The sequence below is a fragment of the Coregonus clupeaformis genome, unplaced genomic scaffold (assembly GCF_020615455.1).
Source record: "Coregonus clupeaformis isolate EN_2021a unplaced genomic scaffold, ASM2061545v1 scaf1180, whole genome shotgun sequence".
In the NCBI taxonomy this organism is placed as follows: Eukaryota; Metazoa; Chordata; class Actinopteri; order Salmoniformes; family Salmonidae; genus Coregonus; species Coregonus clupeaformis.
Window position 1 is genome coordinate 19,561 of NW_025534634.1, and position 26,892 is coordinate 46,452.

Below are 26,892 nucleotides of genomic sequence, written 5' to 3' on the forward strand. Positions count from 1 at the left end.
AGATGGGATAGGGCAGTGTGCAGTGCAATGGCTATTGCATCGTCTGTGGAACTATTGGGGCGGTAAGCAAATTGAAATGGTCTAGGGTGTCAGGGAAGGTAGAGGGTATATGATCCTTAATTAGCCTCTCAAAGCACTTCATGATGACAGAGGTGAGTGCTACGGGGCGATAGTCATTTAGTTCAGTTACCTTTGCTTTCTTGGGTACAGGAACAATGGTGGACATCTTGAAGCAAGGTGGGACAGCAGACTGGGATAGGGAGAGATTGAATATGTCCGTAAACACTCCAGTCAGCTGGTCTGCACATGCTCTGAGGACGCGGCTAGGGATGTCGGCTGGGCCGGCATCCTTGCGTGGGTTAACACGCTTAAACGTATTCCTCACGTCGGCCACGGAGAGCGAGAGTCCACAGTCCTTGGGAGCGGGCCGCGTCGATGGCACGGTGTTATCCTCAAAGCGGGCGAAGGTGTTTAGCTTGTCTGGGAGCAAGACGTCGGTGTCCACGAAGTGGCTGGTTTTCCCTTTGTAATCCGTGATTGTCTGTAGACCCTGCCACATACGTCGCGTGTCTGAGCCATTGAATTGTGACTCCACTTTTGTCGCTGTACTGACGTTTTGCCTGCAATTGCCTTAAAATATTCGACCATATTCCCAGTCACCTTGCCATGGTTAAATGCGGTGGTTCGTGCTTTCAGTTTTGCTCGAATGCTGCCATCTGTCCACGGTTTGATTTGATTGAGATAACAAACTAAAAGAAGGGCCGTGGATCAGAAAACCAGTCAGTATCTGGTGTGACCACCATTTGCCTCATGCAGCGCGACACATCTCCTTCACATAGAGTTGATCAGGCTGTTGACTGTGGCCTGTGGAATGTTGTCCCACTCCTCTTCCATGGCTGTGCCAAGTTGCTGGATATTGGCGGGAACTGGAACATGCTGTAGTATACGTCGATCCAGAGCATTCCAAACATGCTCAATGGGTGACATGTCTGGTGAGTATGCAGGCCATGGAAGAACTGGGACATTTTCAGCTTCCACGAATTGTGTACAGATCCTTGCGACAGGGGGCCATGCATTATCATGCTGAAACATGAGGTGATGGTGGCAGATGAATGGCACAACAATAGACCTCAGGATCTCGTCACGGTATCTCTGTGTATTCAAATTTCCAACGATAAAATGCAATTGTGTTTGTTGTTCGTAGCTTATGCCTGCCCATACCCTAACCCCACCGCCACCATGGGGCACTCTGTTCACAACGTTGACATCAGCAAACCGCTACCCCACACGACGCCATATACACAGGTCTGCAATCTTCCCGGTACAGTTGAAACCGGGATTCATCCGTGAAGAGCACACTTATCCAGCGTGCCAGTGGCCATCGAAGGTGAGCGTTTTGCCCACTGAAGTTGGTTACGATGCCGAACTGCAGTCAGATCATGACCCTGGTGAGGACGACGAGCACGCAGGTAACTGCCACTTGAGTAAATGATGAGGGATACAATATTGAAAGCATAGTGTGCTTCTACACAGGAAGTTGCAGACGCTTGTAGAATCTATGCCAAGGCGCATTGAAGCTTTTCTGGCAGCACGTGGTGGCCCAACGCCCAATTAAGACACTATGTTGGCGTTTCCTTTATTTTGCCAGTTACCTGTAGCAGCAGGCTACACGGAGAATGGAACAGCTGTGTAGGGGAAACAGCTCGAGTCGCGCAAAAGCGAATGTAACGTTGCGAATAAAGTTTTGAATGAGACAATTGTGTGTACAACATCTAAAGACCGGCATCTAAGGTTTCTAAAACCAGGGTTGGAGACCGCTGGTTTAGGGGTTAGTTAGGGTTTAGGTTAGGGACGTCCCAAGGATCCCAGATAGCACTAACTTTGGTGAATCACTACCACATGCATGTCATCTCTCTCTTTGCATAATCCTAGCTTCTTTCCTTTCCCTTCCTACTATCCTTTCCTAGCTCCTAGCTCCCTTTCCTTAATTTCCTCCCCTCCCTAGCTTTCCTAGCTCCTTTTCCTGTCATCATTTTTAGCTTCCTTTCTTTTATCCCTTTACTTCCTTTCCTCCCTCATATCCTTTCCTAACTCATTTTCCTTTCCTCCTATCCTAGTTTCCTTTCCTTCTTCACTTTCTATCTTTTCTCTTCTCCTTCCCTTGCCAAGATCTCAATTCAAGATTGGCTTTAAAAATATATATATACAAATAAAGATCGTGTTGAGGCAGAGATTAAAGTCAATCATAGGAATGTGGGCTTATGGATAATATAATAATCACAAATACATAGTTATCATCACACAAACAGTAGTTGTAAAGGTTTGTTTGAAACAGAATGAATATCTGACCGCGTCTTCTATGAGCACTTCCGGTAAAAATCACTCTCTCCCGATTGGTCGAATTTAAAAATGAGACCGCGACAGTTCTGGATGACAACTGAAGAAGGAATTTCGTTGCGATACATTTTGGGGGAATCATTTCTGTCAGGTAAGTAGAAAAAACAACAACCTCATATTAATTTAAAAAAAGCTATTTTTCAATGATTCGATAGGGTAAGTTAGTGGTATGCATGTCTCTTCATTATGTTACGAAAAGACGAACGTTACCTAGTTAAGTTAGCTGTGTTGCCGTCGTCGGAATATTGGTTTAGCTAACCAGCTAGCTGTAAGTGCAGTTACCAATGTGTTTGTTTCGTTAGAAAAGCCAACAACATATTCTACTCCGCTTGCTTAGTGCTGTGATCTGCTTACGTTGAATGTCGAAGGTGCTTTGTTTGTTAGCTAGTTGCGAATGTGGAAGGTGCGTTGCTAGCTAACTATAGCCAGTGCCTTGCTGAACACTTGTCTCTTTCTCCCACCACATTATTTGACACAGGATGATGGAATCATGTTTTCACAACAAATTGGAAAGCGTGGAGAGGGAAATGAACGTCGACGACCTGAGGAAAGACCTTTCCTCGGAGTTTCACTCACAGGAGTCATACGTAGAAGAGAGTGAGCACTTGCAGGTGTACCTCCGCATTCGACCATTCACATCAACTGAGAGTGAAAATGGCGAATCACAGGTATTTTAACTCGACACACGGCTCTGGCTTGAAATCCAGTTTTTCACAAGAAGCGTTTAGATACCCATTACCTCACCACCATGCACACACTTCAGGTAACAAGAGCATTGGATACATGGGCCTAATAACTGTTGACCAAAGTTTAAATTTCCCATTGACTGTGACTCGCTGTCTTTTCCCTGTAAACATTCAAGGACTGCGTTTCCATCGAGCCCCCAGACACGGTCCTCCTCAAGGCTCCAAGGACTTCCCTCTCAGCGAGGCTCAGTGACAAATCAGCCCCTCAGACAGCTCAACGGTTCCAGTTCTCACAGGTCCGTCAGCAGGGCCCGTCAGTGCCAATCAGGGACTGTAGCTGAACATTTGCCAGCCTGCTAAAACTAGCATATTTACAGTATTGCCGATTTTTTTATGTACACTGTCCCTGTAAAACTAATTTTAACAAGGTAGAACAAAAACACACGAGAAAATAAATAACCACACTGTTATTTTCTTTTTGTCCTCAGGTCTTTGGGCCAGAAACCTCTCAGAGGGAGATGTTTGACGGCACAGTGAGAAGTCTGGTCAAGGAGGTTTTGGAAGGTGGAAATTCTCTGGTTTTCACATATGGAGTCACAAATGCGGGGAAGACGTTCACATTTCTAGGTTTGATTCGTTGTTTATATTCTTACCATGTAGCGTTAGAAAGACACATACTGTTTTGTCATAACCTCCTACTTGGACACAAGGGCCGGTCTGAGTTAGCTGGTGCACAGATTCACTGTTTGAATACCACTGTGAAACTCCAGCCATTTTTAAAGTCAAATCCTATGTTGACCATGAACACCCTTTCAACCCCTGCTCGATATGGTCAACTCCCACAAACACGCACGAAGACAAAGTGATTCACACATTAACAGATCCTCAACACCTGTTGTTTTAGGTCCAGAGGCCAACGCAGGGATCCTTCCCAGGTCTTTGAACGTCATCTTCAACAACGTCGAGGGGCGTGTCTATAACCAGATGACTATCAAGCCACAGCGATGCAGAGAGTTCATCAGGCTCACTAAAGACCAGCAGAGTGAAGAGGCCACTAGCAAGAGAAATCTCTTCAGGCTCCTCAAGGAGGTACTGGGTTGCTTCATTGACCTGATAAAAGCCGTTGCATTACTCAACAAGTTGTTCGTTTGGGTCTAATCGTTTATATATTAAAGGATGCCTCTTATTGCGCTCTCCCTATAGGGTGATAACCAGAAAAGCACCATCAGCCAGACAAGCTCCACCAGCAAGACAACCCTGGAAGGCAAGGAGATTCATCATTTTATGTTGTCTCACGCCACCCCATGCAAATGTCTGTTTTGCACTTATACGTGATTTGTCATGTTACTCTCTCAAGTAGTTTGGTGCGTCGTTTTGTCATCACAGTAGACGTCTATCCGACCAGAGGTTTGTAACGGGCTAACGGCACCACTTGTTTCTCTGACAGGGTCCACACTAAGTGACGTCGAGGGGACTGTGACTGAAGACCGTTTCAGTCTGGTTGTTGACGCACACACCAAGTTCTCGGTCTGGGTGTCCTTCTGTGAAATCTACAACGAGAACATTCACGACCTGCTGGAGCCCATACCGAACGGAGCCCTGAAGAGAACCACACTGCGGCTGTCGCAGGATGTCAAAGGCAACTCTTTTGTAAAAGGTGACGGATTCATTTGAGGTGTTTGCCGTCTCAACGAAATGCGCTGAGCTGCAGGGGACCAAATGGTCCTGTGTGTGATTATTATTATTTTTTTCTTCAGATCTCAAGTGGGTACAAGTGAACAATGCGGAAGAGGCCTACAAGGTGATGAAGCTCGGCGAGAAAAACCAGAGCTTCGCCAGCACAAAGCTCAATCTCCTCTCCAGCAGGAGGTATGATTATTAAACGCGTCATTTCCTTTTTTAAATTATTTATTTGGCCGTTACTAACTTGCATGAGCCAAGTTCACACAGCACAGTAGATTGACCGCAGTGCTCTTATATATATATTTATTTATCTCTCTCTCTCTCTCCTCCGTTCCTATGCTCAGCCACAGCATATTTTCTGTTCGTATCCTGCGGATTGAAGATGCTAGGATTCCTCGTGTTAACTCTATCAGCGAGTAAGTGAAATGCATATATTTTATTCATTTGCGCACACTAAATATATTCTATGAGACACCATGCGGTACTTGTGGGTGTCTGTAAGGAGAGCTGTTTTTCTTTCTGTTTAGGCTGACCTTGTGTGACCTGGCTGGTTCAGAGCGGTGTGCTAAAACTCAGAATAAAGGGGAGCGTTTGAAAGAGGCCGGGAACATCAACACTTCCCTGATGACGCTGGGCAAGTGCATCAACGCGTTACGGCAAAGACAGCAATCCAAGTGAGCCTTGTCTGCTTTTTGACATATGTAATACATACATACACTGAGTGTACAAAACCATTAGGAACACCGTCCTAATATTGAATTGCACCCCCTTTTGCCCTCAGAACAGCCTCAATTCGTCGGGGCATGGACTCTGCAAGGTGTCGAAAGCGTTCCACAGGGATGCTGGCCCATGTTGACTCCAATGCTTCCCACAGTTGTCGAGTTGGCTGGATGTCCTTTGGGTGGTGGACCGTTCTTGATACACACGGGAAACTGTTGAGCGTGAAAAACCCAGCAGCGTTGCAGTTCTTGACACACTCAAACCGGTGCGCCTGGCACCTACTACCATACCTCGTTCAAAGGCACTTAAATATTTTGTCTTGCCCATTCACCCTCTGAATGGCAATCCATGTTACATGAATAAGGGATCATAGCTTTCACCTGGTCCGTCTGTCATGGAAAGAGCAGGTGTTCCTAATGTTTTGGAATGATACATTTTACATTTTAGTCGTTTAGCAGACACTGATCCAGAGCGACTTACAGGAGCCATTAGGGTGAAGTCCCTTTGCTCAAGGGCACATTAACAGATTTTTTTTTTCAACTAGTCAGCTCGGGGATTTCGAACCAGCGACCTTTCGGTTACTGACCTAACGCTGTTAACCACTAGGCTACCTGCCACCATTATACTTCTACAAAATGTTTGTTGTAAATTATCTTTTAGCTGAATCTGGTGCAACACATTTCTCAGTCCTCTGAGAAGTATGTTTTTGTTGTACATTGTCCCTGTCCAAATAAACGTAATAAATAAATAAAATTATGTTCTGACCTGCCCCTTGTTGCTAGGCTACCGCAGCACGTCCCGTTCAGGGAGAGCAAGCTTACCCACTACCTACAGGGCTTCTTCTGTGGGCGGGGCAAAGCCTGCATGGTAGTCAACGTCAACCAGTGTGCCTCCCTGTACGACGAGACGCTCAACGTGCTCAAGTTCTCTGCAGTGGCTCAGAAGGTGGTGGTGCTGACCACCAAGACCGTCCCCCACCTCGCCGCCAAGAGGTCGGCCCGGGAACTGTCCATGATCATCAACAACAACGCAGACGGGAAGAACCTGTTGGGTCAGCGGAGAAGGAGCTCCCTGGTTGGCTGGGAGACCAGTCTGGAGGACGTAGATGAGGATGTTGACAGGGAGGAGGAAGAGGAGAGCACGACGGAGGACAGCGTGATGGAGGAGACCATGCAGGAAGTGGAAGATGACAAGTTTCTCATCGATAAAGATGCTTATGAGGTAAGTAGAGCATGGCGCTTGTAACGCCAGGGTAGTGGGTTCGATCCCCGGGAACACCCATTCGTAAAAATGTATGCGCACATGACTGTTAGTCGCTTTGGATAAAAGCGTCTGCTAAAATGGCATATTGTAGTAGTCACCTACATTTCCAGGCCCTGATTTTGATTGTTTTGACATTTGGGGAAGATTTTAGCGCTACTAATAGTCTTGTTAAGGGACCAGAGTTTTGCCTAATCAGGTCACGTCGTCAAAACTCTGGTACCCTATTAATGTGAAGTTAACCCAGAACTAAAGTCTTGTCTAATTTGGTCAGATGCTCGATTTTTTTGTCTGTCCACTCGAGATTAATGTGAAGTAAGTTAATATCTGTCAACCTCCCGAGTGGCGCAGTGGTCTAAGGCACTGCATCGCAGTGCTAGCTGTGCCACTAGAGATCCTGGTTCGAATCCAGGCTCTGTCGTAGCCGGCCGCGACCGGGAGACCCATGGGGGGCGGCGCACAATTGGCCAAGTGTCGTCCAGGGTAGGGGAGGGAATGGCCGGCGGGGATGTAGCTCAGTTGGTAGGTGGTGGGTTCGATTCCCACAGGGGGCCAGTATGAAAAATTACAAAAATAATGTATGCACTCACTAACTGTAAGTCGCTCTGGATATGAGCGTCTGCTAAATGACTAAAATGTAAACCCTTCAGAACCAGCTACTCCAGTTGAAGGCGCTCCGGGAACAGCTCCAGAAAGAGCGGTCTGAAAACCTGGCTTTGGAATCCCGGATCCGTGACGAGGTCATAAAGGAGTTTTCTGAGCTCTTCTCTGAAATGCAGACCGACTACAAGTGAGCTCTTCTGTGCCTTTTTTTTTGTTTAGTTTCTTGTTGTTTGGTTGCTTTAAATAATATATCATGGATTGGGTGGTATCTAGTGCCTTTCTATCAACTGGGGTACTCAAAGCTTTCCATAGTAAAGGGGGCTTTAAAGGTGAATGTTTTTGATACGTAACACTGAACAGGCGTGTGTCTGTCTTACAGGGAACGTCTGGCCAAAGAGAAGGAGATTGTCGAGGAGAGAGCAGAGAGGCGTCTAGAGATCCTGAAGAATCTAGTGAACAAGAACACCAGTCAAGAGGAGCTGGACAGAGCAGATCGAGAGCTGGACGGAGCAGATCGAGAGCTGGACGGAGCAGATCGAGAGCTGGACGGAGCAGATCGAGAGCTGGACGGAGCAGATCGAGAGCTGGACGGAGCAGATCGAGAGCTGGACGGAGCAGAGCGAGCCACAGTAATGCAGCCTTACTAGACACGTTGGCCGTTTTAGCAGTGTCAACCTCCATCTCTTCCTTTACCTTGGTGTTAAAAAAACAAAACGCTAACACCCTTGTCTTGTTTTCACTAACACTGTCTTGTCCTTTTTCTTACTGGCACTGACGTTGTTGATAACTACTTAACGAGGAATAATGTACTTACTGTGATATGTGGTTGTCCCACCTAGCTACCTTAAGATGAATGCACTAACTGTAAGTTGCTCTGGATAAGAGCGTCTGCTAAATGACTAAAACGTGTCTTGTCTCGTGTAGAAGGACAGCTCGTCGTTGGGAGGGATGTTTGACTCCATGTGCAGTGACCTGGCAGGCATAAAGAAGGCGGCTGAGGAGGCCAAGACGTGTCTGGTGGTCACCCACCCCGGTAGTGACACCATCTCCAACCAGGAGAAGAGAGCGGCTGATCTCTCAGAACAGCTGAGCCAAGCCAATGAGCAGTTCTCTGTCAAAACCAACGGTAACTAACTGACAACCAGTTGCCTCATAACTTTATTTTTTTATACCCCAGTGTTTCTTAATGGGGTGAGTATTTTTGTTTCTAGCACTACACAATAGATTCCGCTAAGCAAAGGCTTGATGATGAGTTGATTTGAATCGGGTGTGTAATGTTAAGGCAAAAACCAAAATGTGCACCCCTTTGGGTCCCCAGGACCAGGATTATGAAGCACTGGTGGAGCCCATTACCTTCACATACACCTACAGTAGAACTCCGTCAGCAATAACCTGTTAATCACCCGTTTTCACCATCCGTCAACGACTGGTCCAGACCGGTTTGCCTGATTCCAGTGGCTGTGATGGAACACACTAGGTTTCCTTCTGGTTGATTAGTCATTGTCTTCCGTTTGATTTCAGAACTGGAAAATTATTGCGGACGAGCGCCGCAATCTAACGAACAGTTTGAAGAGGCAAGAAAGGTACTTTTTTTTTTGGGGGGTATTTATTTTGGTTGTCTGTTCTAACAAATCTCTGGTTTTGATTGTCTGTTCTAACAAATCTCTGGTTTTGGTTGTCTGTTCTAACAAATCTCTGGTTTTGGTTGTCTGTTCTAACAAATCTCTGGTGGACAGTTCTGTGTTAACTGAGATTAGTTGTAACAGACCTTTTCTGTTTTCTCTTGTAGACTCTCGAGTCTCAGGAGCTGAAGTTCTCCCACCTCCTCGAAATGTGTCGTGAGAAGGATGAGATTATCTCCAAGCTTCAGAACACCATGGACCAGCAGGTCAAAGCCACTGTCAAGGATGTAATTACATTTTTAAATGCCACTTTTGATTAGACCTGACTAGCTTATGGTCATCAGCCTTCAGGGGGTACTCAAACGTTTTGGGGCTGGGGACCCCTTTTGTGATAGCAAATTCATCAGGGACCCCCTCCATAATCAGAACATAATTGCGTATGAGTTCTGCAATGACTTTGGCAGGGCATGTCTGGACCAACAAAGTGTCAGACCTTGGGAAGGAACATTTTTAAAGGCCCATCTCATGGCATTTTGAGAGAATTTTGCAATTCGACACATTTTGTCATGGGGCAGAGAGAACTTAGCTGTTTTTAAAGCATGCCAATATCCCTGTGAGCTGCCCAGGCCTGCGTTGCTCAGGGTTAAGAACATAAATGAATAATATGATATTGTATTACACCCTCTTAACTTATTCCACGGATGTGTTAGTAGTGTTCATAAACAAACGAAAAATATATATTTTGAACTCTTGACCGTGGACACCCTGCAGTACCTCGTCAACTCCACTTTGACTACCCCTGTCATACTCCGTATTTGACATTACCGCTCCCATTATACGTGACTGGTGCCAATTTCCCATTAATTTCACATTATAAATGCTCCAGAACGTGACCAAATTTTTTTTTTTTTTACAATTACAGCTTGAGTAGGCCATGCTGTTTTTAACACCATTGTTGGGGTTTTCCTTGACAGAAGACCACATTCGACGGCATCAAGGATGAGATCCTGCGTCTGAAGAGCAGCTGCACTTGCTCCAGAGCGGGGAAGCCCAGCTCTCGCAGAGATAGCCGCAAACGGCTGGTGGACCTCCAGCAGGACCTGGAGGAACAGCCCCCCAGCAAGAAAGGTACGGGGTGGGCTCCGAGCACTGCTGGGAAGCCCCTCCCACCGTTTGTAGGTGTGAGAGCAGTGGGGAGAGAGAATACTGACAAAGGTCGCAAAAACATCCGCTTAAAAAGGTCGACTGCGCTCATGAAGTAATGCTGCCTCAGACTTGTGCACTTTTCCACATGTATAAATGTTTGTGTTCCCCATTTCTGGGTTAGTTTTTTTTAAAAAGTGGTTGTTGTATTCCATATGATTTTGAACAATAATAAAGTTGTTTTGTTGGATCGCTGTACTCTGATATTTTCCAAACATTGTACAGCTGTGGAATGATGTGAGGTGTCACTTCATTAGAGACACCACGTCATGTTCTGGGAAACTGGTCTTCACTAAACCATACTCACTATTATTCACCTGGACATGGTCATTTTCCAATATCATTTGCTGACCTAAATTGCAATGTGTCCAGTTGTTTTTGATATTTAGCAAACCAATAGTACTAAGCCTATTCCACTGGCTAATGCTTAAGGACATAACACCAGATTCATTCAGTTAAGACACTGTTAAGTGTCCAGTTGACCTAAACAAACATCCCACCATACCTCCAGAAGATGATCCTATTCTAATATACTATGACTCATCGGATGTCCTTGTCTTTGTGTTAGGATTCCTTGAGGAGTGTAGTGGAGAGGAGGAGAAAATGGACAGATTGCGCTGGGAGCTGGAGGAGAAATCCTCAGACGTGGCGGGGCTAGTAGAGACTCTGCAGCTTGACCTGGTGGCACACGGTGAGGGCGACTGGAAAGTGCAAGAGTGGCTCGAAGTGCTGGCGGATAATAGCTCCCGTATGGAGGCACGTGACCTGGAAGCTGAGCTGGAGGGGCAGACGGGTGCCTGCGAGGAGGCCCCGTCCGTGGAGGAGGAGGTGAGGAGGGAGAATGCCAGGCTGCTCCAGGAAGACTGGCAGCGGGAGATGAGCGCACTCCGAAGGGAATCCCAGGATCTAACTGGGAAGCTGCAGGCCATGGAGAGGGAGGTCAGTCTGCAGACAGCCAGAGCAGACCAAGCTGCAGAGGACCGACGGGCCACGCGTGATCACGAGGTCAGAGAGAAAACTGCCCTGATTGACTCCCTGACACAGGAAGTGACACGCCTAAGGCAGGAAGTGGTGGCCTCTCAGGCTGCGTCGGGAGTACAAAGGAACAGCGGGCTTCTCCGAGACAAGATGGCGGAACTGAAGAGAGAATGCTCAGAGGCCCTAGAGGAGAGGCTCCTGCTGAAAGAGAAACTGGCCCAACTACAGATCTCAGAACAGGAGCTGAAAGAGAAACTGGCCCAACAGCAGATCTCAGAACAGGAGCTGAAAGAGAAACTTGCCCAACAGCAGATCTCAGAACAGGAGCTGAAAGAGAAACTTTCCCAACAGCAGATCTCAGAACAGGAGTTGGTGGAGCTGAAAGAGAAACTGGCCCAACAGCAGATCTCAGAGCAGGAGTTGGGGGAGCTGAAAGAGAAACTGGCCCAACAGCAGATCTCAGAACAGGAGCTGAAGGAGAAACTGGCCCAACAGCAGATCTCAGAACAGGAGCTGAAGGAGAAACTGGCCCAACAGCAGATCTCAGAACAGGAGCTGAAAGAGAAACTGGCCCAACAGCAGATCTCAGAACAGGAGCTGAAGGAGAAACTGGCCCAACAGCAGATCTCAGAACAGGAGCTGAAGGAGAAACTGGCCAAACAGCAGATCTCAGAACAGGAACTGAAAGAGAAACTGGCCCAACAGCAGATCTCAGAACAGGAACTGAAAGAGAAACTGGCCCAACAGGAGTTGACGTTGGAGCAGCTCAGGGCGGAAATGGAGGAGGCTAAAGCCGAAGCCCACATCGACAGCGAGAACTCTGTAGCTGAGAGTGAGACTGCCGAGGGACTGAGGAAACTAAACTCTGATCTGCAGGCTGAGGTCACAACCTTGAAGGGAAGGATGGCCGATCTTGAAGAAAAGGAGCGCACCCGCCAAACGGAGAGGGAGGCAGAGTTGGAGAAAAAGCTGATCGAGAAGGAGGCGCAGGTGTCGGGCCTGCAGAAGAGCCTGAGGGAGGCGCAGGAGGTTCGGGAGGATGAGGAGACCGCTGCGGTGCAGGAGGCTCGTAGGAGGGAGGTGGAGAGGAGGAGGGAGCTGCTGGCCGTGGCTGAAGAGGCCATCGCTCAGAAGGACGCTGAGCTGGAGAAGAGAGCCCAGGACATCACCAGGTTAGTGGGCTGGCTTGCACCGTTCACTCTGGGCCAATCCCAAATGATCCCCTAAACCCTATGCACGTGTGGAGATCTGAGAGGATTTGATTGGTGTAGGCAGTATGGTGACAGTTCCAGCTAGCCTATCAGAGGGCAAGGTGTAGCTATTACAAGATTGATTACACCTGTCCTCTCAGATCTCCACAAGGGCGTAGGGTTTAGGGGATAATTTGGGATTGGGCCTACATATTTCTTTATTTTCCCTGCTCCTCCTTACCGGTAAACCTCTCTCTAATTTATAGTGGTGTTTGAGTTCATCTCATGTGTTTGTGACCACAGATTGAAGGATATGGCTAAACTTGACTCAGACAAAGTGAGGAGTTTGAGCCAGGACCTTGAGAGAAAAGGTGATGACAACTCTGATCTCAGAGAGAAGCTGGCCGACTCTAAAAAACAGATACAGCAAGTTCAAACGGAGGTAAAGGCTGATAAGATATCTTTATTCAAAAGTATGTGGACACCTGCTCGTCCAACATCTCATTCCAAAATCATGGGCATTAATATGGAGTTGATCCCCCCCCTTTTGCTGCTATAACAGCCTCCACTCTTCTGGGAAGGCTTTCCACAAGATGTTCGAATATTGCTGCGGGGACTTGCTTCCATTCAGCCACAAGAGCATTAGTGAGGTCGGGCACTGATGTTGGACGATTAGGCCTGGCTCGCAGTTGGCGTTCCAATTCATTCCAAAGGTGTTCGATGGGGTTGAGGTCAGGGCTCTGTGCAGGCCAGTCAAGTTCTTCCACACCAATAATAATAAATAAATAAATAATATGCCATTTAGCAGACGCTTTTATCCAAAGCGACTTAGTCATGCGTGCATACATTTTTGTGTATGGGTGGTCCCGGGGATCGAACCCTCTACCTTGGCGTTACAAGCGCCGTGCTCTACCAGCTGAGCTACAGAGGACCACGACAAACCATTTCTGTATGGACCTCGCTTTGTGCACGGGGGCATTGTCATGCTGAAACAGGAAAGGACCTTCCACAAACTGTTGTCACAAAGTTGGAAGCACAGAATCGTCTAGAATGTCATTGCATGCTGTAGCGTTAAGATTTCCCTTCACTAGAACTAAGGGGCCTACCACAAACCATGAAAAACAGCCGCACACCATTATTCCTCCTCCACCAAACTTTACAGTTGGCACTATGCATTGGGGCAGGTAGCGTTCTCCTGGCATCCGCCAAACCCAGATTTGTCGGTTGGACCTCCAGATGGAGAAGCGTGATTCATCACTCCAGAGAACGCATTTCCACTGCTCCAGAGTCCAATGGCGGTGAGCTTTACACCACTCCAGCCGATCCTTGTCATTGCGCATGGTGATCTTAGGCTTGTGTGCGGCTGCTCGGCCATGGAAACCCATTTCATGAAGCTCCCGACGAACAGTTCTTGTGCTGACGTTGCTTCCAGAGGCAGTTTGGAACTCCGTAGTGAGTGTTGCAACCGAGGATAAACAATTTTTACGCACTGCGAGCTTCAACACTCGGCGGTCCCGTTCTGTGAGCTTGTCTGGCCTACCACTTTGCGGCTGAGCCGTTGTTGCTCCTAGACGTTTCCACTTCACAATAACAGCCCTTACAGTTGACCGGGGCAGCTCTAGCAGGGCAGAAATTTGACTAAACTGACTTGTTGGAAAGGTGGCATCCCTATGACGGTAGCACATTGAAAGTCACTGAGCTCTTCAGTAAGGCCATTTTACTGCCAATGTTTGTCTATGGAGATTGCATGGCTGTGGGCTCGATTTTATACATCTGTCAGCAACGGGTGTGGCTGAAATAGCCAAACCCACTAACTTGAAGGGGTGTCCACATACTTTTGGCCATATTTTTAGTGTAGTTGGTGAATACTTCCACACACAATCACTATTAATAACATATTAATAACAACCTTTTTGTTTCCCCTACCCAAGATCATCTCCAAGCGAGAAGAGGAGAAATCTCTCAAACTGAAACTGCAGGACTTGGAGAAAGTGAAGAAACAGCAGCAGGCTGACTTGGCCAATAAAGACCGGACCATAAACCAACTGAAAACTGTGTGTTTACTCTCTGGGGTTATTTTCACTCTAACAAAGAGAAATATGCCCTTGTTGTTGACCAGAGCTTGATCCACCTCCTTTCTCTATACAGGAACAGTTCGCTGACTCGAAGTCTGACGAGAACCTACAGCTCTATCAGAACGCCTGCAAAGGTACCTAGCCCTGTTGCTCCATACTGTTCTACTCTGTATGTCTGTCTTTCATACGTAGGCTGTGTTTGAAATCGGGTATTGGGACACGGCCATAGTGTTGACGGTACACACGGTAGTCCCGGTATTGGGACACGGCCATAGTGTTGACGGTACACACGGTAGTCCCGGTATTGGGACACAGCCATAGTGTTGACAGTACACACGGTAGTCCCGGTATTGGGACATGGCCATAGTGTTGACGGTACACACGGTAGTCCCGGTATTGGGACACGGCCATAGTGTTGACGGTACACACGGTAGTCCCGGTATTGGGACACGGCCATAGTGTTGACGGTACACACGGTAGTCCCGGTATTGGGACATGGCCATAGTGTTGACGGTACACACGGTAGTCCCGGTATTGGGACATGGCCATAGTGTTGACGGTACACACGGTAGTCCCGGTATTGGGACACGGCCATAGTGTTGACGGTACACACGGTAGTCCCGGTATTGGGACACGGCCATAGTGTTGACGGTACACACGGTAGTCCCGGTATTGGGACACGGCCATAGTGTTGACGGTACACACGGTAGTCCCGGTATTGGGACACAGCCATAGTGTTGACAGTACACACGGTAGTCCCGGTATTGGGACACGGCCATAGTGTTGACGGTACACACGGTAGTCCCGGTATTGGGACACGGCCATAGTGTTGACGGTACACACGGTAGTCCCGGTATTGGGACACGGCCATAGTGTTGACGGTACACACGGTAGTCCCGGGATTGGGACACGGCCATAGTGTGTGTCTGTCCTGTATTCATGGGGGTTCATTGTGCTTCCCCAGACCTTCAGGCTAAGGAGCGTTTGATTGAGGACATGCGTCTGGCTCTGACGGAGCAGGAGGATACCCAGACCCAACAGGAGCAGGTGCTGGAGGCTAAACTGGAAGAGATTGACGCCCTCGTAGAAGGTGGGATTATCAAATCACAATTGATTTAAAGTGATATTAAACAAGTGGCAATACACTTAACAAAAAATATATATATTAAAAATGAATAATAACAAAATATTTTAAAATGTTGCTGTGAACACAAGCAGCAATGAACGGGGTTCACAGGATGACCGAAAGAACACAAGATCAGGTGGATAACAAAGCAAGCGCTCTATCATGTAGGAATTATTTTCCTTTATGTGCATTCAGTGAAAGTATTACCATATTAAAAACTAATGTAATGAGTGTAAATACAAAATCTGGGTTGAATCGGAAGTATTGTTCATGAGGAGAAGATTGTAGATGACTTTGAGAACTAGCAATACATATGCAAAGAATGAGTTGTTAATAGTTTCCTTGTTTTTTTTAGATCAATACCAAATTCAGTGTAGTTCATTTTAGCGACATTACATAGTCAAATAAGTGAATTGTTAAGATTTTCCTTATTTAAGATATCAATGGCAAACTTAACATGGTTCATAGTGTTAATGTCTATGATGACCCTAAAGTTTCATAGGCCATTGTGGAGTGGTACAAAGGATTTAAATGGACACGTAAAATCAGATTTCCTGATTTATCAATAACTCAGCCATCTCTTATCCTGATTTATCAATAACTCAGCCATCTCTTAACCAATCCCTTGGTGTTATTTGGAAGGTTTTCCAAAATGTCCAAGATTTGAGGAAAATCTATCCTGATGGGTCCTGGGGGCCAACGCCAACAAACACAATTTCACGTCTCTAGGTCAAACGGGGCGGCGGATATTAGGGTTTAAGTTAGACTGCTTATAACAGCACCACCTATAGGCCAAAATGTGCCATTATTTTTGACCAGGTTACTCATGGCCTCTAGTTTCTTTGTGCCAAATTAGGAAGACATTTTTATCTAAGAATAATGATAGATGACAGGTTCGCTGTGAACCCCTAAAAATGACTGGGAAGATGTCGTTTTCCATTCAGATTACAACTCTTTTTATTTGGTGACAGTACTCAAGTGTTTTGTTGTTTTTTGCCATTTCAGAGGTGGAGAAAGTGAAAGGACTGTTGCGCTACCAGGACAGTAGAAAAGACACTGCAGCCCTGGGAGACGGCCAATTGGACGAAGCCAAATTAGCCAAACAGGAAGCAGTTCAGGCTCAAGTGACCTTGAAGGTGGATGTCTAAAATGTCTAGTTGATAATGCATATTTTCTCCTCTTCTTTTTACATTGGATTAATCCGTGTTTTGTAACTGCTTTTACCGAAGTAACGATAAACCAAAAATGATCATGACTACTGAACAGACCACTTATCGAGGACATTTTACCGATATCGATAATTACGATAGTCTATCGCCTACAGAAATGTGACGTTTGACATGAAATAAGTCTACTAATATGGGTGGTTGCTAACGGGACAGTTGCTAAGCTACAATATTCAAACTAGAAGTAGGAGTTTTAAGGGTCATATTAAAAAGTAATTGAGCGACACGTTAATGTTATAAACCTATCATTCTATTTATCATTGTGATAGTCACTTTATTGTGGTATGGACCCAGCTCTAATGTGTGTGTGTGTGTGTTTCTAGCTGTGTACTGAGAAGCACCTGGCTGACAGGAGGAAGTGGCTTGAAGAGAAGATGGTTCTGATCCGGCTGGCCAAGGAGGCCGAGGATAAGAGGAACCAGGAGATGAGGAAGTTCGCAGACGGCCGTGAGCGACACGCCAAACAGCAAACCCAAGTGGTAATAGAACTTCCTGTAGAAATGACCCCCTAGAACAAGGGGTATTCATACCTCTCCTCTGGGACCCCCAGCCGTTCCATGTATTTGAACCTTTCTACAGCTATCACATTCGCACCTGATTCAACTTGTCAACTAATCATCATGCTCTTAAATGGGTGAATCAAGTGGGCTACAACAGAATTGTGAAACGTCTAGGTGTCCCCGAGGAGTGGTTTGAAAACCACTGCCCTGTGGAGTACAGCTGCAAAACCCTACAGACGGAGCCTACAAAGAAACCGCTCTATTTGCCTGTCTGTGACCCTGTAGGAAGCCCTGTCGGCCCAGCTCGGTGAGAAGGGTTAGAGCCTATTAAGAAAGCCCTCTGTCTGTCTGTGACCCTGTAGGAAGCCCTGTCGGCCCAGCTCGGTGAGAAGGGTTAGAGCCTATTAAGAAAGCCCTCTGTCTGTCTGTGACCCTGTAGGAAGCTCTGTCGGCCCAGCTCGGTGAGAAGGGTTAGAGCCTATTAAGAAAGCCCTCTGTCTGTCTGTGACCCTGTAGGAAGCCCTGTCGGCCCAGCTCGGTGAGAAGGGTTAGAGCCTATTAAGAAAGCCCTCTGTCTGTCTGTGACCCTGTAGGAAGCCCTGTCGGCCCGGCTCGGTGAGAAGGAGCGGGACCTGCTGAAGTGGAGGGAGGAGAGGGACTCCCTGGTGGCAGCTTTGGAGGTCCAGCTAACCAAACTCCTCTCCAGCATCGCCGACAAGGATGAACAGATAGCCAGTCTCCGCTGCAATGCCACCTCTCAGCCAGCAGAGGTCAGTTACAGCACACACGATGATGTCTTGTTAGGTTGGTTGGGACTGTCAGAGAATATTCTCATTTGGGATTGTACCAATTAGAGCTATTAAAGTTGGATGCAGGGTTGTTGGTCATTTACATTTGAACTCGGCATACAGAAGAAGTGATTTGGAGTTTGCACTGTTTGAAAGCATTGCGTGTGGGAAATGCACTGTACAAAATGTATTGTTAGGTTTATTATTATTATTAGCAATCATTTTGAAATGGAACTGATTCCAACTCAATATGGGGCACGGTTCACTTTCCATTCCGTTTTGTAACAGCATGAGGATGGATGAGCCTCCCTGTTGGCGCAGCAGTCTACGGCAGTGCTAGAGGTGTCACTACAGACCCTGGTTCGTTCCCAGGCTTTGTCACAACCGGCCGTAATCGGGAGTCCCATTGGGACCCAGCGTCGTCCGGGTTAGGGGAGGGTTTGGCCGGGTTAGGGGAGGGTTTGGCCGGGTTAGGGGAGGGTTTGGCCGGGTTAGGGGAGGGTTTGGCCGGGTTAGGGGAGGGTTTGGCCGGGTTAGGGGAGGGTTTGGCCGGGTTAGGGGAGGGTTTGGCCGTCATTGTAAATAAGAATTTGTTCTTAACTGACTTGCCTAGTTAAATTTAAAGGTGAAATAAAGAAGCGGATGGCGTTATTGGTCCATTATTTCCTAATGGATGGTTGTGTTGGTGTTCCTCCCCCCAGTGTGGCCAGGTGGAGGTAGAGCAGCTGCAGGGTCTCCTGTCTGAGAGAGGCGCTGAGATCCTTAACCTGAAGGAACAACTGAAAGCTGCATCCAAAGCCAGCAGCCATGTCTCAGCCCCGCCTCCCACTAAGAGCAGAGAGACCGCCACTCTGGTGAGAGAGAGAGAGTCTCCTTTTATAACAAATAAAAGTTTATTGGTCACGTGCACAGGGTGTAAACGGTATAGTGAAACGCTTACTTGCGAGCTCTCAACAGGGATCAAAAAATATTAAAAACGTAACTTTATTCAATCTCCCATCCATATTATTGTAAGTTGGTCTTGTTGATACAATGGATGTTGTCCATGACGTCTCTCTCTCTCTCTCTCAGACTAAAGCAGAGGACTGCCCTCCCAAAGTCAATGAGCGAACTCTCCATGACAACCGTCAACTAGGACATGGAGTCAAGACTGAGAAGAGGACCAGTCAGGTAATCTCTCTCTAGACATCCGGGTGTCCTCCCACGATGTTCCAATGTTTCCACCTTAACACGACGGTATGTAACAGGACGTCAGTTTGGCGTAGAGGAACTATGTCACTGCCTTACCTGCCTGTTGCCCCCCCACCCCCCAGACACAAAATAGTAGCTATCAAGATGAAGACCACTGAGGTTATTTTTAAGGAGTGCATTTTTGCTAGTGACTAGTTTGCGTCAAACAACCTTCACTAAAACTGCAAAGGTTTTGCCTGCAAACCTTTGTTTTTCGAATCGCAACATGTCTGCCTTGTGATTTTGTTGGGAGTCACTGCTGTTGCCTAGGGTCAGGCGTCCGGGGTAATCATCTGCATGGACATTACATCAGACAGCGCCGTGTCTCTGCTCTGAGTGAAGGTTACGAATGTAACCACGGTTATGTGAGCTATTGAATCAATCCGATATGGTATCCTTCCGCGCGCCAGGAGACACTCCGAGTAATGATTTTCAGTTCTAAAAAACATTCTCAGAAGATGTTAGCCTCATTCTGGTCCACGCTCAGTTTTGAAGTGTTTTTTTTTGCTATTTCTCATGGTCAATTTTAAGCACTACTGAACAAAGAGCTGTTTGGGAGTCAAATGAACGTCTCTTTTAGGTGAACGAGGCCAAATGATCCGGCTCACCAAAAAGACTCGGCATGCCCATCACTAGTGCCATAGCTACGGTAGTCATGGGAGAGCGCAGTGATTCAAGATCTATTTTCACGCCGATTTAAGAAAAATAGATTATTTTAAGATGAGTTACATGATTTGTAGGACAGATGGTTCCTGGCAACGTGTGTCGCTTTTAGAATGACACCATCTGTCAGAAGACCATGCTGCATGGTTCCGACTGACTAGGCACTCCTGTCGGTTAACTCACCCTCACTGTCTGTAGGGGTCTGGGGACTACCCATCGGTGCTAGACTCCTCAGAGATCTCGACGGAGGGAGGCAGGACCAGCCGCTTCCCCAAGCCTGAGCTCGAGATCTCCTTCAGCCCGCTGCAGCCCAACAGGATGGCCCTGAAACGCCAGGGAGAGGACGTGATCAACGTAAAAATCACACGCAAGAGGAAGAGCGCTGAGATTGACAAGGTAGACGGTGTTAAAGGGACAGTTCACCCAAATTACATTTTTTTTTAGTTTCCTTACCCAGTAAGAGCTGTTTTGGATTTGAACATTGATGTGCAAAAAATGATATCGCTCCCATGACTTGAATGGGATTTTGTGCTACAAATGCAAAAAAAATAAATAACCGTTAGCGTTTGGAAACCGTGCCAGGGAAACTAAACCAAAGCATGGGAGGGTGTCACACCCTGTCCATGTACTGCTTACAGGGTAAAGGAAACCAATGTCATTTGGGTGAACTATCCCTGTAACTTGCAGTGAGGGATTGGATGTACTGTAGGTTCAGTCCAGGATACAACTGTGTGGTCCACCTGCCCACTGCAAGCCTGTAGTTTGGCGGGACACTCAGTCAACTGAGACGCAGACCCTGTCCATCTTACCATTCAGGCAGTGGTCTCTCTCTCTCTCTCTCTCTCCGGTCAGTCATCTTAAAGACATGCTCCAGAAGTTATGGCGGCAGTTAGCTTAGTGGTTAAGAGCGTTGTGCCAGTAACCGAAAGGTCGCTGGTTCTAATCCCCGAGCCGACTAGGTGAAAAATCTGTTGATGTGCCCTTGAGCAAGGCACTTAACCCTAATTGCTCCTGTAAGTCGCTCTGGATAAGAGCGTCTGCTAAATGACTAATTTATTTTATTTATTACTAAGTGTTTGGGCTGGATGTGTCAATGTGTAGTTCATACATGCAGAAGTAACTGTTTTACCTCAAATTAGCCACGAAATACCTAGTTTGACACAGACTGTTTTTCTGGAAGCTGTACTGCGCCATTTGAGAGAGAGAGACTCTTTAGGGACCACTTTTGGCTTGTGAGCGCCACTTTCAGAACTACTGGCTGACAAGTATACAGAAGTCATTTGAGTGTCAGTACAGCAACCGGAGTCACCCAACTAATTGCAATGGCCTAAAAAACTAATAAGCATGTATTTATTTTACTGCCTCTGATAAGCCGTTTATGAAGTGTTAATTAGGTTCTACTTCACAGCAAGTGGTTCAACGTTTAATAGTTTGTTGCCCCGTCTTACGTTATACATCCAAATGAAAAGATCGTGCTTCCAGTTAGGAGAGTAAAGAATAGAGTTTCCCATTACATGTGGCGTGATCTAACACCAAGCACGGTTATTGTGTGAAATATAATGAGTTGATGTAGTGTGGCTCTGCTGCTGCTGCAGTGATGTAGGAGGGAGTGAAGGCTCCATATAGGAGGAGTATTTATGGGGTTAAACCTCTGCAGTTTGAGACTAAAGTAATTCACTAATGACTTCCCTGCTGACTGTCCCAGAGGGAGAGAGCGAGGAGGGGGGAGGGGAGGGAGGGAGAGGTGGAGAAGAGGGGGAAAAAGAGGAGCCAGAACGGCTCATAGGAGCAGCAGCCTATCTCCTGTTTCTGTAGCGAGAGGCAGCTTGATGTACAAGTCCAACCCTGGACAGGACGCTAGGCTATCGCAGGGTCTTACCCCCAATCTATCGCCTTAATGCTGAGTCCCATTTTTCCAGTCTGGTATGACACTGAGTAGGCCTTCAGACATGGCCTGGACTTAACAGGGGAACTAACTAAAGGTCTGGGACTATTTTCCCTGTAGCTCTGACTCCCCATTGCTGGGAATAAAATCAGGGAGGGCGGACGGGAGGGCGGACGGGCAACAGTAAAGAGAGATGATAATAACCAAATAAAGGAAACGCCAACATAAAGTGTATTTTTAATAGGGCGTTGGGCCAGAACAGCTTCAATGCGCCTTGACAGATTGTCTGGAACTCTATTGGAGGGATGCGACACCATTCTTCCATGAGAAATTCCATAATTGTAGTGTTTTGTTGATGGTGGTGGAAAACGCTGTCTCAGGCGCCGCTCCAGAATCTCCCATAAGTGTTCAATTGGGTTGAAATCTGGTAACCCCTCTTTCAAAATCACTGCGATCTCTTCTAGCCATGGTAGCCAAAATAATGGGCAACTGGGCATTTTTTATACATGACCCTAAGCATGATGGGATGTTAATTGCTTAATTAACTCAGGAACCTCACCTGTGTGGCAGCACCTGCTTTCAATATACTTTGTATCCATAATTTACTCAAGTGTTTCCTTTTATTTTGGCAGTTACCTGTATCTTTAACAATGTTCTCTGTTTAGTAAGAAACATTTTATTTACGTAACAGCTTTCTCTCTGCCTTCAGCGATCCAGGCGTTAAAACACAGCCACTAAATATTTTTGACGATAAAAAAAAAAAAAAAAAAAAATGTTTTGATAATGTTCACAACAAACACAAAACAGGGCAAGGGTTGTAGTATTTAAAGATGAATGCGTCTGAAGCACAAGAAGCTGGCATGGTTGACGCGTATAACCCTCGGCGTAGTAGACTCAGTTTATTATTGCTGCTACCTGATGGAAGTCTTGCATCAGTTGATCTCTGCCTTTTAACACGTTATAAATTGTCGTTAATCCTCACAGCCGACTTTTTGTCTTTATTAGTTATTTCAGAAGAGGTTTTTTATTTGTTTCTTCTAACAAATCTCTTTTTCTTTTTGAAGAAGAAATTCTGGCACACTAAGGCTAAACAGAGATCAACACATGAGTTCCCATCTCAGGTATTCCTCTCCCTTTTTTAAACTGTATCAAACCATTCAGACCCACGTCTGTACACATCAGTCCATCGTGCCATTTCACCCATCTTGGGGTACATTTTTAACCCATCTTCATGCATGTTTGTGATCATGCATGTTACTCCATCAACCGTCTTCCCTCCAACATTGTATTGCTTTGGTCAGTAATGTTTTTAGGTTGGTGTAATGGCAAAGCTATGCAAGTTCTTTTGAGAGACCAATATGGAAGGAATGGTCGTGATTTGAAATGACCGAAGTGTTTCAGCGTTGGGTATTTCCTGCTTTTCAGTGGTAATTTCTATAAATAATATTGATTCTTGAAGACTATAAATTATCAAGTGCAGGAACACAAACTCCAGCGATTGTGGCGTTTTTAAGTTTGAAACATGCTCAATGATTTTAATATCTTATGTAAAAGCAATTACCGATGCGGTGTTGGACAGATGTCACCAATAACTTATTGAAGATGCTTTTATTTTGGAATAGACATTTTAGCTTTAGATGAGGTTTACTTTTGCCATGAGTTTATGAACATTTCAGACTAGATTTGTGTCGGGGATGGCCTACACTGGAGCTGTGAACCGTGCATTGTTAATCCACATCAATAATTGGAAACCTACTGACTTATTTAACCTGCAATTGCATGGGACTCTTGAAACGTTTGGCATATCATAATTGTATTTATTCAATTGATCTCTTGAAATCTATACATTGATGAAATTAAATCCATATCTCCTATCTAATCCCGATCATTGCAGGGAAAACCCCCTATGCTTTTGTAGCCTACACGGTAGTTTGAATTTGACTTTGTTTGGCTCATACTTATGAGCGTACACTACCGGTCAAAAGTTTTTTAGAACACCTAGTCATTCAAGGGTTTTTCTTTATTAAAAAAAAAAAAAAAATTTACATTGTAGAATAATAGTGAAGACATAAACTATGAAATAACACATATGGAATCATGTAGTTACCAAAAAAGTGTTAAACAAATATAAATATATTTTCTATTTGAGATTCTTCAAATAGCCACCCTTCGCCTTGATGACAGCTTTGCACACTCTTGGCATTCTCTCAACCAGCTTCATGAGGTAGTCACCTGGAATGCATTTCAATTAACTGGTGTGTCTTGTTAAAAGTTAATTTGTGGAATTGATTTCCTTAATGCGTTTGAGCCAATCACTTTTGTTGTGACAAGGTAGGGGTGGTATACAGAAGATAGCCCTATTTGGTAAAAGACCAAGTCCATATTATGGCAAGAACAGCTCAAATAAGCAAAGAGAAACGACAGTCCATCATTACTTTAAGACATGAAGGTCAGTCAATACGGAACATTTCAAGAACTCCTACAAGTGCAGACGCAAAAACCATCAAGCGCTATGATGAAACTGGCTCTCATGAGGACCGCCACAGGAATGGAAGACCCAGAGTTACCTCTGCTGCAGAGGATAAGTTCATTAGAGTTACCAGCCTCAGAAATTGCAGCCCAAATAAATGCTTCAGAGTTCAAGTCACAGACACATCTCAACATCAACTGTTCAGAGGGGACTGTGTGAATCAGGCCTTCATGGTCGAATTGCTGCAAAGAAACCACTACTAAAGCACACCAATAAGAAGAAGAGACTTGCTTGGGCCAACAAACACGAGCAATGGACATTAGACCGGTGGAAATGTGTCCTTTGGTCTGGAGTCCAAATTGGAGATTTTTGGTTCCAACCGCCGTGTCGTTGTGAGACGCGGTGTGGGTGAACGGATGATCTCCGCATGTGTGTTTCCCACCGTAAAGCATGGAGGAGGAGGTGTGGGGGTGCTTTGCAGGTGACACTGTTTGTGATTAATTTAGAATTCAAGGCACACTTAACCAGCATGGCTACCACAGCATTCTGCAGTGATACGCCATTCCATCTGGTTTGGGCTTAGTGGGACTATCATTTATTTTTCAACAAGACAATGACCCAACACACCTCCAGGCTGTGTAAGGGCTATTTTACCAAGAAGGAGAGTGAGTGAGTGCTGCATCAGATGACCTGGCCTCCACAATCCCCCGACCTCAACCAAATTGAGATGGTTTGTGATGACTCAGACCGCAGAGTGAAGGAAAATCAGCCAACAAGTGCTCCGCATATGTGGGAACTCCTTCAAGACTGTTGGAAAAGCATTCCAGGTGAAGCTAGTTGAGAGAATGCCAAGAGTGTGCAAAGCTCTCATCAAGGCAAAGGGTGGCTATTTGAAGAATCTCAAATATAAAATGTATTTTGATTTGTTTAACACTTTTTTGTTTTTGTTTTGGTTACTACATGATTCCATATGTGTTATTTCATAGTTTTGATGTCTTCACTATTATTGTACAATGTAGAAAATAGTAAAAATTAAGATAAACCATTGAATGAGTAGGTGTGTCCAAACCTTTGACCGGTACTGTATGTAGCATATAAACCACACCATGGCATCTTCATTTCTCTCCCTGGTTTGCCGTCTCATCTTTCTCTCTCTGTCTCTCTCTGTCTCTCTGTCTCTCTTCTCTGTGTCTCTGTGTCTCTCTGTGTCTGTGTCTCTCTGTGTCTCTGTCGCTCTCTCTGTCTCTGTGTCTCTGTCGCTCTCTCTGTTTGTTCCTCTGTGTCTCTGTTTCTCTGCTCTCTCGCTCTCTGTCTCTCTCGCTCTCTGTCTCTCTCGCTCTCTGTCTCTCTCTCTCTCTGTCTCCTCTCTCTTCTCTGTCTCTCTGTGTCTGTGTCTCTGTGTCTGTGTCTGTGTCTCTCTGTGTCTTTGTTCTCTGCTGTCTCTCTCGCTCTCTTTTTTTTTGTGTCTTTGCTGCTGTGTCTCTCTGTGTCTCTCTCGCTCTCTGTCTCTCTCTCTCGCTCTCTGTCTCTCTCGCTCTCTGTCTCTCTCGCTCTCTGTCTCTGTCTCTCTCGCTCTCTGTCTCTGTCTCTCTCGCTCTCTCTCTGTCTCTCTCGCTCTCTCAGGATGAGGTGACCCGTGAGAACCGAAGGAACACCAGATCCAGACTGACTCCTAAACTGGCTGTGCACCAAGAGGAGGTGAGACGCACCTTTTTCTTTTAAAGAGCGACTGCCCCTAAAAAGCAACTTCTCGTTTTTTTTAAACACTGCCTATGTGGCATCGCTAAAGATACATAGGTGGCGCTTGCAAAGCAAAGTTTGTGGGTTTGGCTCTCGGGGCCACCCATACATCAAATGTATTTTGCTTTGGATAAAAGCCTCTGATAAATGACATTACTTTTGGTCATGTAGTGTAGATGTATGTGGACTCCTGCTCGTCCAACATCTCAGTCCAAAATCATGGGCATTAATATGGAGTTGATCCCCCCTTTGCTGCTATAACAGCCTCCACTCTTCTGGGAAGGCTTTCCACTAGATGTTGGAACATTGCTGCTGGGACTTGCTTCCATTCAGCCACAAGAGCATTAGTGAGGTTGGGCACTGATGTTGGGCGATTAGGCCTGTCTCGCAGTCGGCGTTCCAATTCATCCCAAAGGTGTTCGATGGGGTTGAGGTCAGGGCTCTGTGCAGGCCAGTCAAGTTCTTCCACACCGATTTCGACAAACCATTTCTGTATGGACCTCGCTTTGTGCACGGGGGCATTGTCATGCTGAAACAGGAAAGGGCCTTCCTCAAACTGTTGCCACAAAGTTGGAAGCACAGAATCGTCTAGAATGTCATTGCATGCTGTAGCGTTAAGATTTCCCTTCAATGGAACTAAGGGGCCTACCACAAACCATGAAAAACAGCCCCAGACCGTTATTCCTCCTCCACCAAACTTTACAGTTGGCACTATGCATTGGGGCTGGTAGCGTTCTCCTGGCTTCCGCCAAACCCAGAATGCCAGATTGCACATTGTGATCTTAGGCTTGTGTGCAGCTGTGCAGCTCCCGACTAACAGTTGTTGTGCTGACGTTGCTTCCAGAGG

General features: G+C 46.2%; 1 protein-coding gene across 7 annotated transcripts in view; it reads left to right on the forward strand.

Annotated features, from left to right (window-relative positions):
• Positions 1 to 2,396: 2,396 nt before the first annotated feature.
• Positions 2,397 to 26,892, forward strand: part of LOC121547766 (kinesin-like protein KIF20B) — a 30,179-nt gene continuing 5,683 nt past the window's right edge. The window contains exons 1-31 of one of the 7 annotated variants that reach the window (XM_045217690.1): positions 2,397 to 2,488; positions 2,876 to 3,065; positions 3,260 to 3,379; positions 3,572 to 3,710; positions 3,988 to 4,172; positions 4,287 to 4,347; positions 4,531 to 4,740; positions 4,841 to 4,952; positions 5,111 to 5,182; positions 5,294 to 5,440; positions 6,269 to 6,707; positions 7,397 to 7,536; positions 7,729 to 7,978; positions 8,274 to 8,475; positions 8,871 to 8,932; positions 9,139 to 9,258; positions 9,946 to 10,099; positions 10,743 to 11,608; positions 11,651 to 12,324; positions 12,646 to 12,784; positions 14,274 to 14,396; positions 14,491 to 14,551; positions 15,382 to 15,507; positions 16,549 to 16,679; positions 17,093 to 17,248; positions 17,863 to 18,039; positions 18,759 to 18,911; positions 19,129 to 19,227; positions 20,149 to 20,346; positions 22,900 to 22,956; positions 25,929 to 26,003. In XM_045217690.1, coding sequence (XP_045073625.1) covers positions 2,877 to 3,065; positions 3,260 to 3,379; positions 3,572 to 3,710; positions 3,988 to 4,172; positions 4,287 to 4,347; positions 4,531 to 4,740; positions 4,841 to 4,952; positions 5,111 to 5,182; positions 5,294 to 5,440; positions 6,269 to 6,707; positions 7,397 to 7,536; positions 7,729 to 7,978; positions 8,274 to 8,475; positions 8,871 to 8,932; positions 9,139 to 9,258; positions 9,946 to 10,099; positions 10,743 to 11,608; positions 11,651 to 12,324; positions 12,646 to 12,784; positions 14,274 to 14,396; positions 14,491 to 14,551; positions 15,382 to 15,507; positions 16,549 to 16,679; positions 17,093 to 17,248; positions 17,863 to 18,039; positions 18,759 to 18,911; positions 19,129 to 19,227; positions 20,149 to 20,346; positions 22,900 to 22,956; positions 25,929 to 26,003 — 5,637 coding nt within the window. In that variant the 5' untranslated portion in view covers positions 2,397 to 2,488; position 2,876. Of the gene's footprint in view, positions 2,489 to 2,875; positions 3,066 to 3,259; positions 3,380 to 3,571; positions 3,711 to 3,987; positions 4,173 to 4,286; positions 4,348 to 4,530; positions 4,741 to 4,840; positions 4,953 to 5,110; positions 5,183 to 5,293; positions 5,441 to 6,268; positions 6,708 to 7,396; positions 7,537 to 7,728; positions 7,979 to 8,273; positions 8,476 to 8,870; positions 8,933 to 9,138; positions 9,259 to 9,945; positions 10,100 to 10,742; positions 12,325 to 12,645; positions 12,785 to 14,273; positions 14,397 to 14,490; positions 14,552 to 15,381; positions 15,508 to 16,548; positions 16,680 to 17,092; positions 17,249 to 17,862; positions 18,040 to 18,758; positions 18,912 to 19,128; positions 19,228 to 20,148; positions 20,347 to 22,899; positions 22,957 to 25,928; positions 26,004 to 26,892 lie in introns of all 7 variants that reach the window. The other 6 variants (XM_041859183.2, XM_045217687.1, XM_045217688.1 and 3 more) reach the window with 6 other exon arrangements.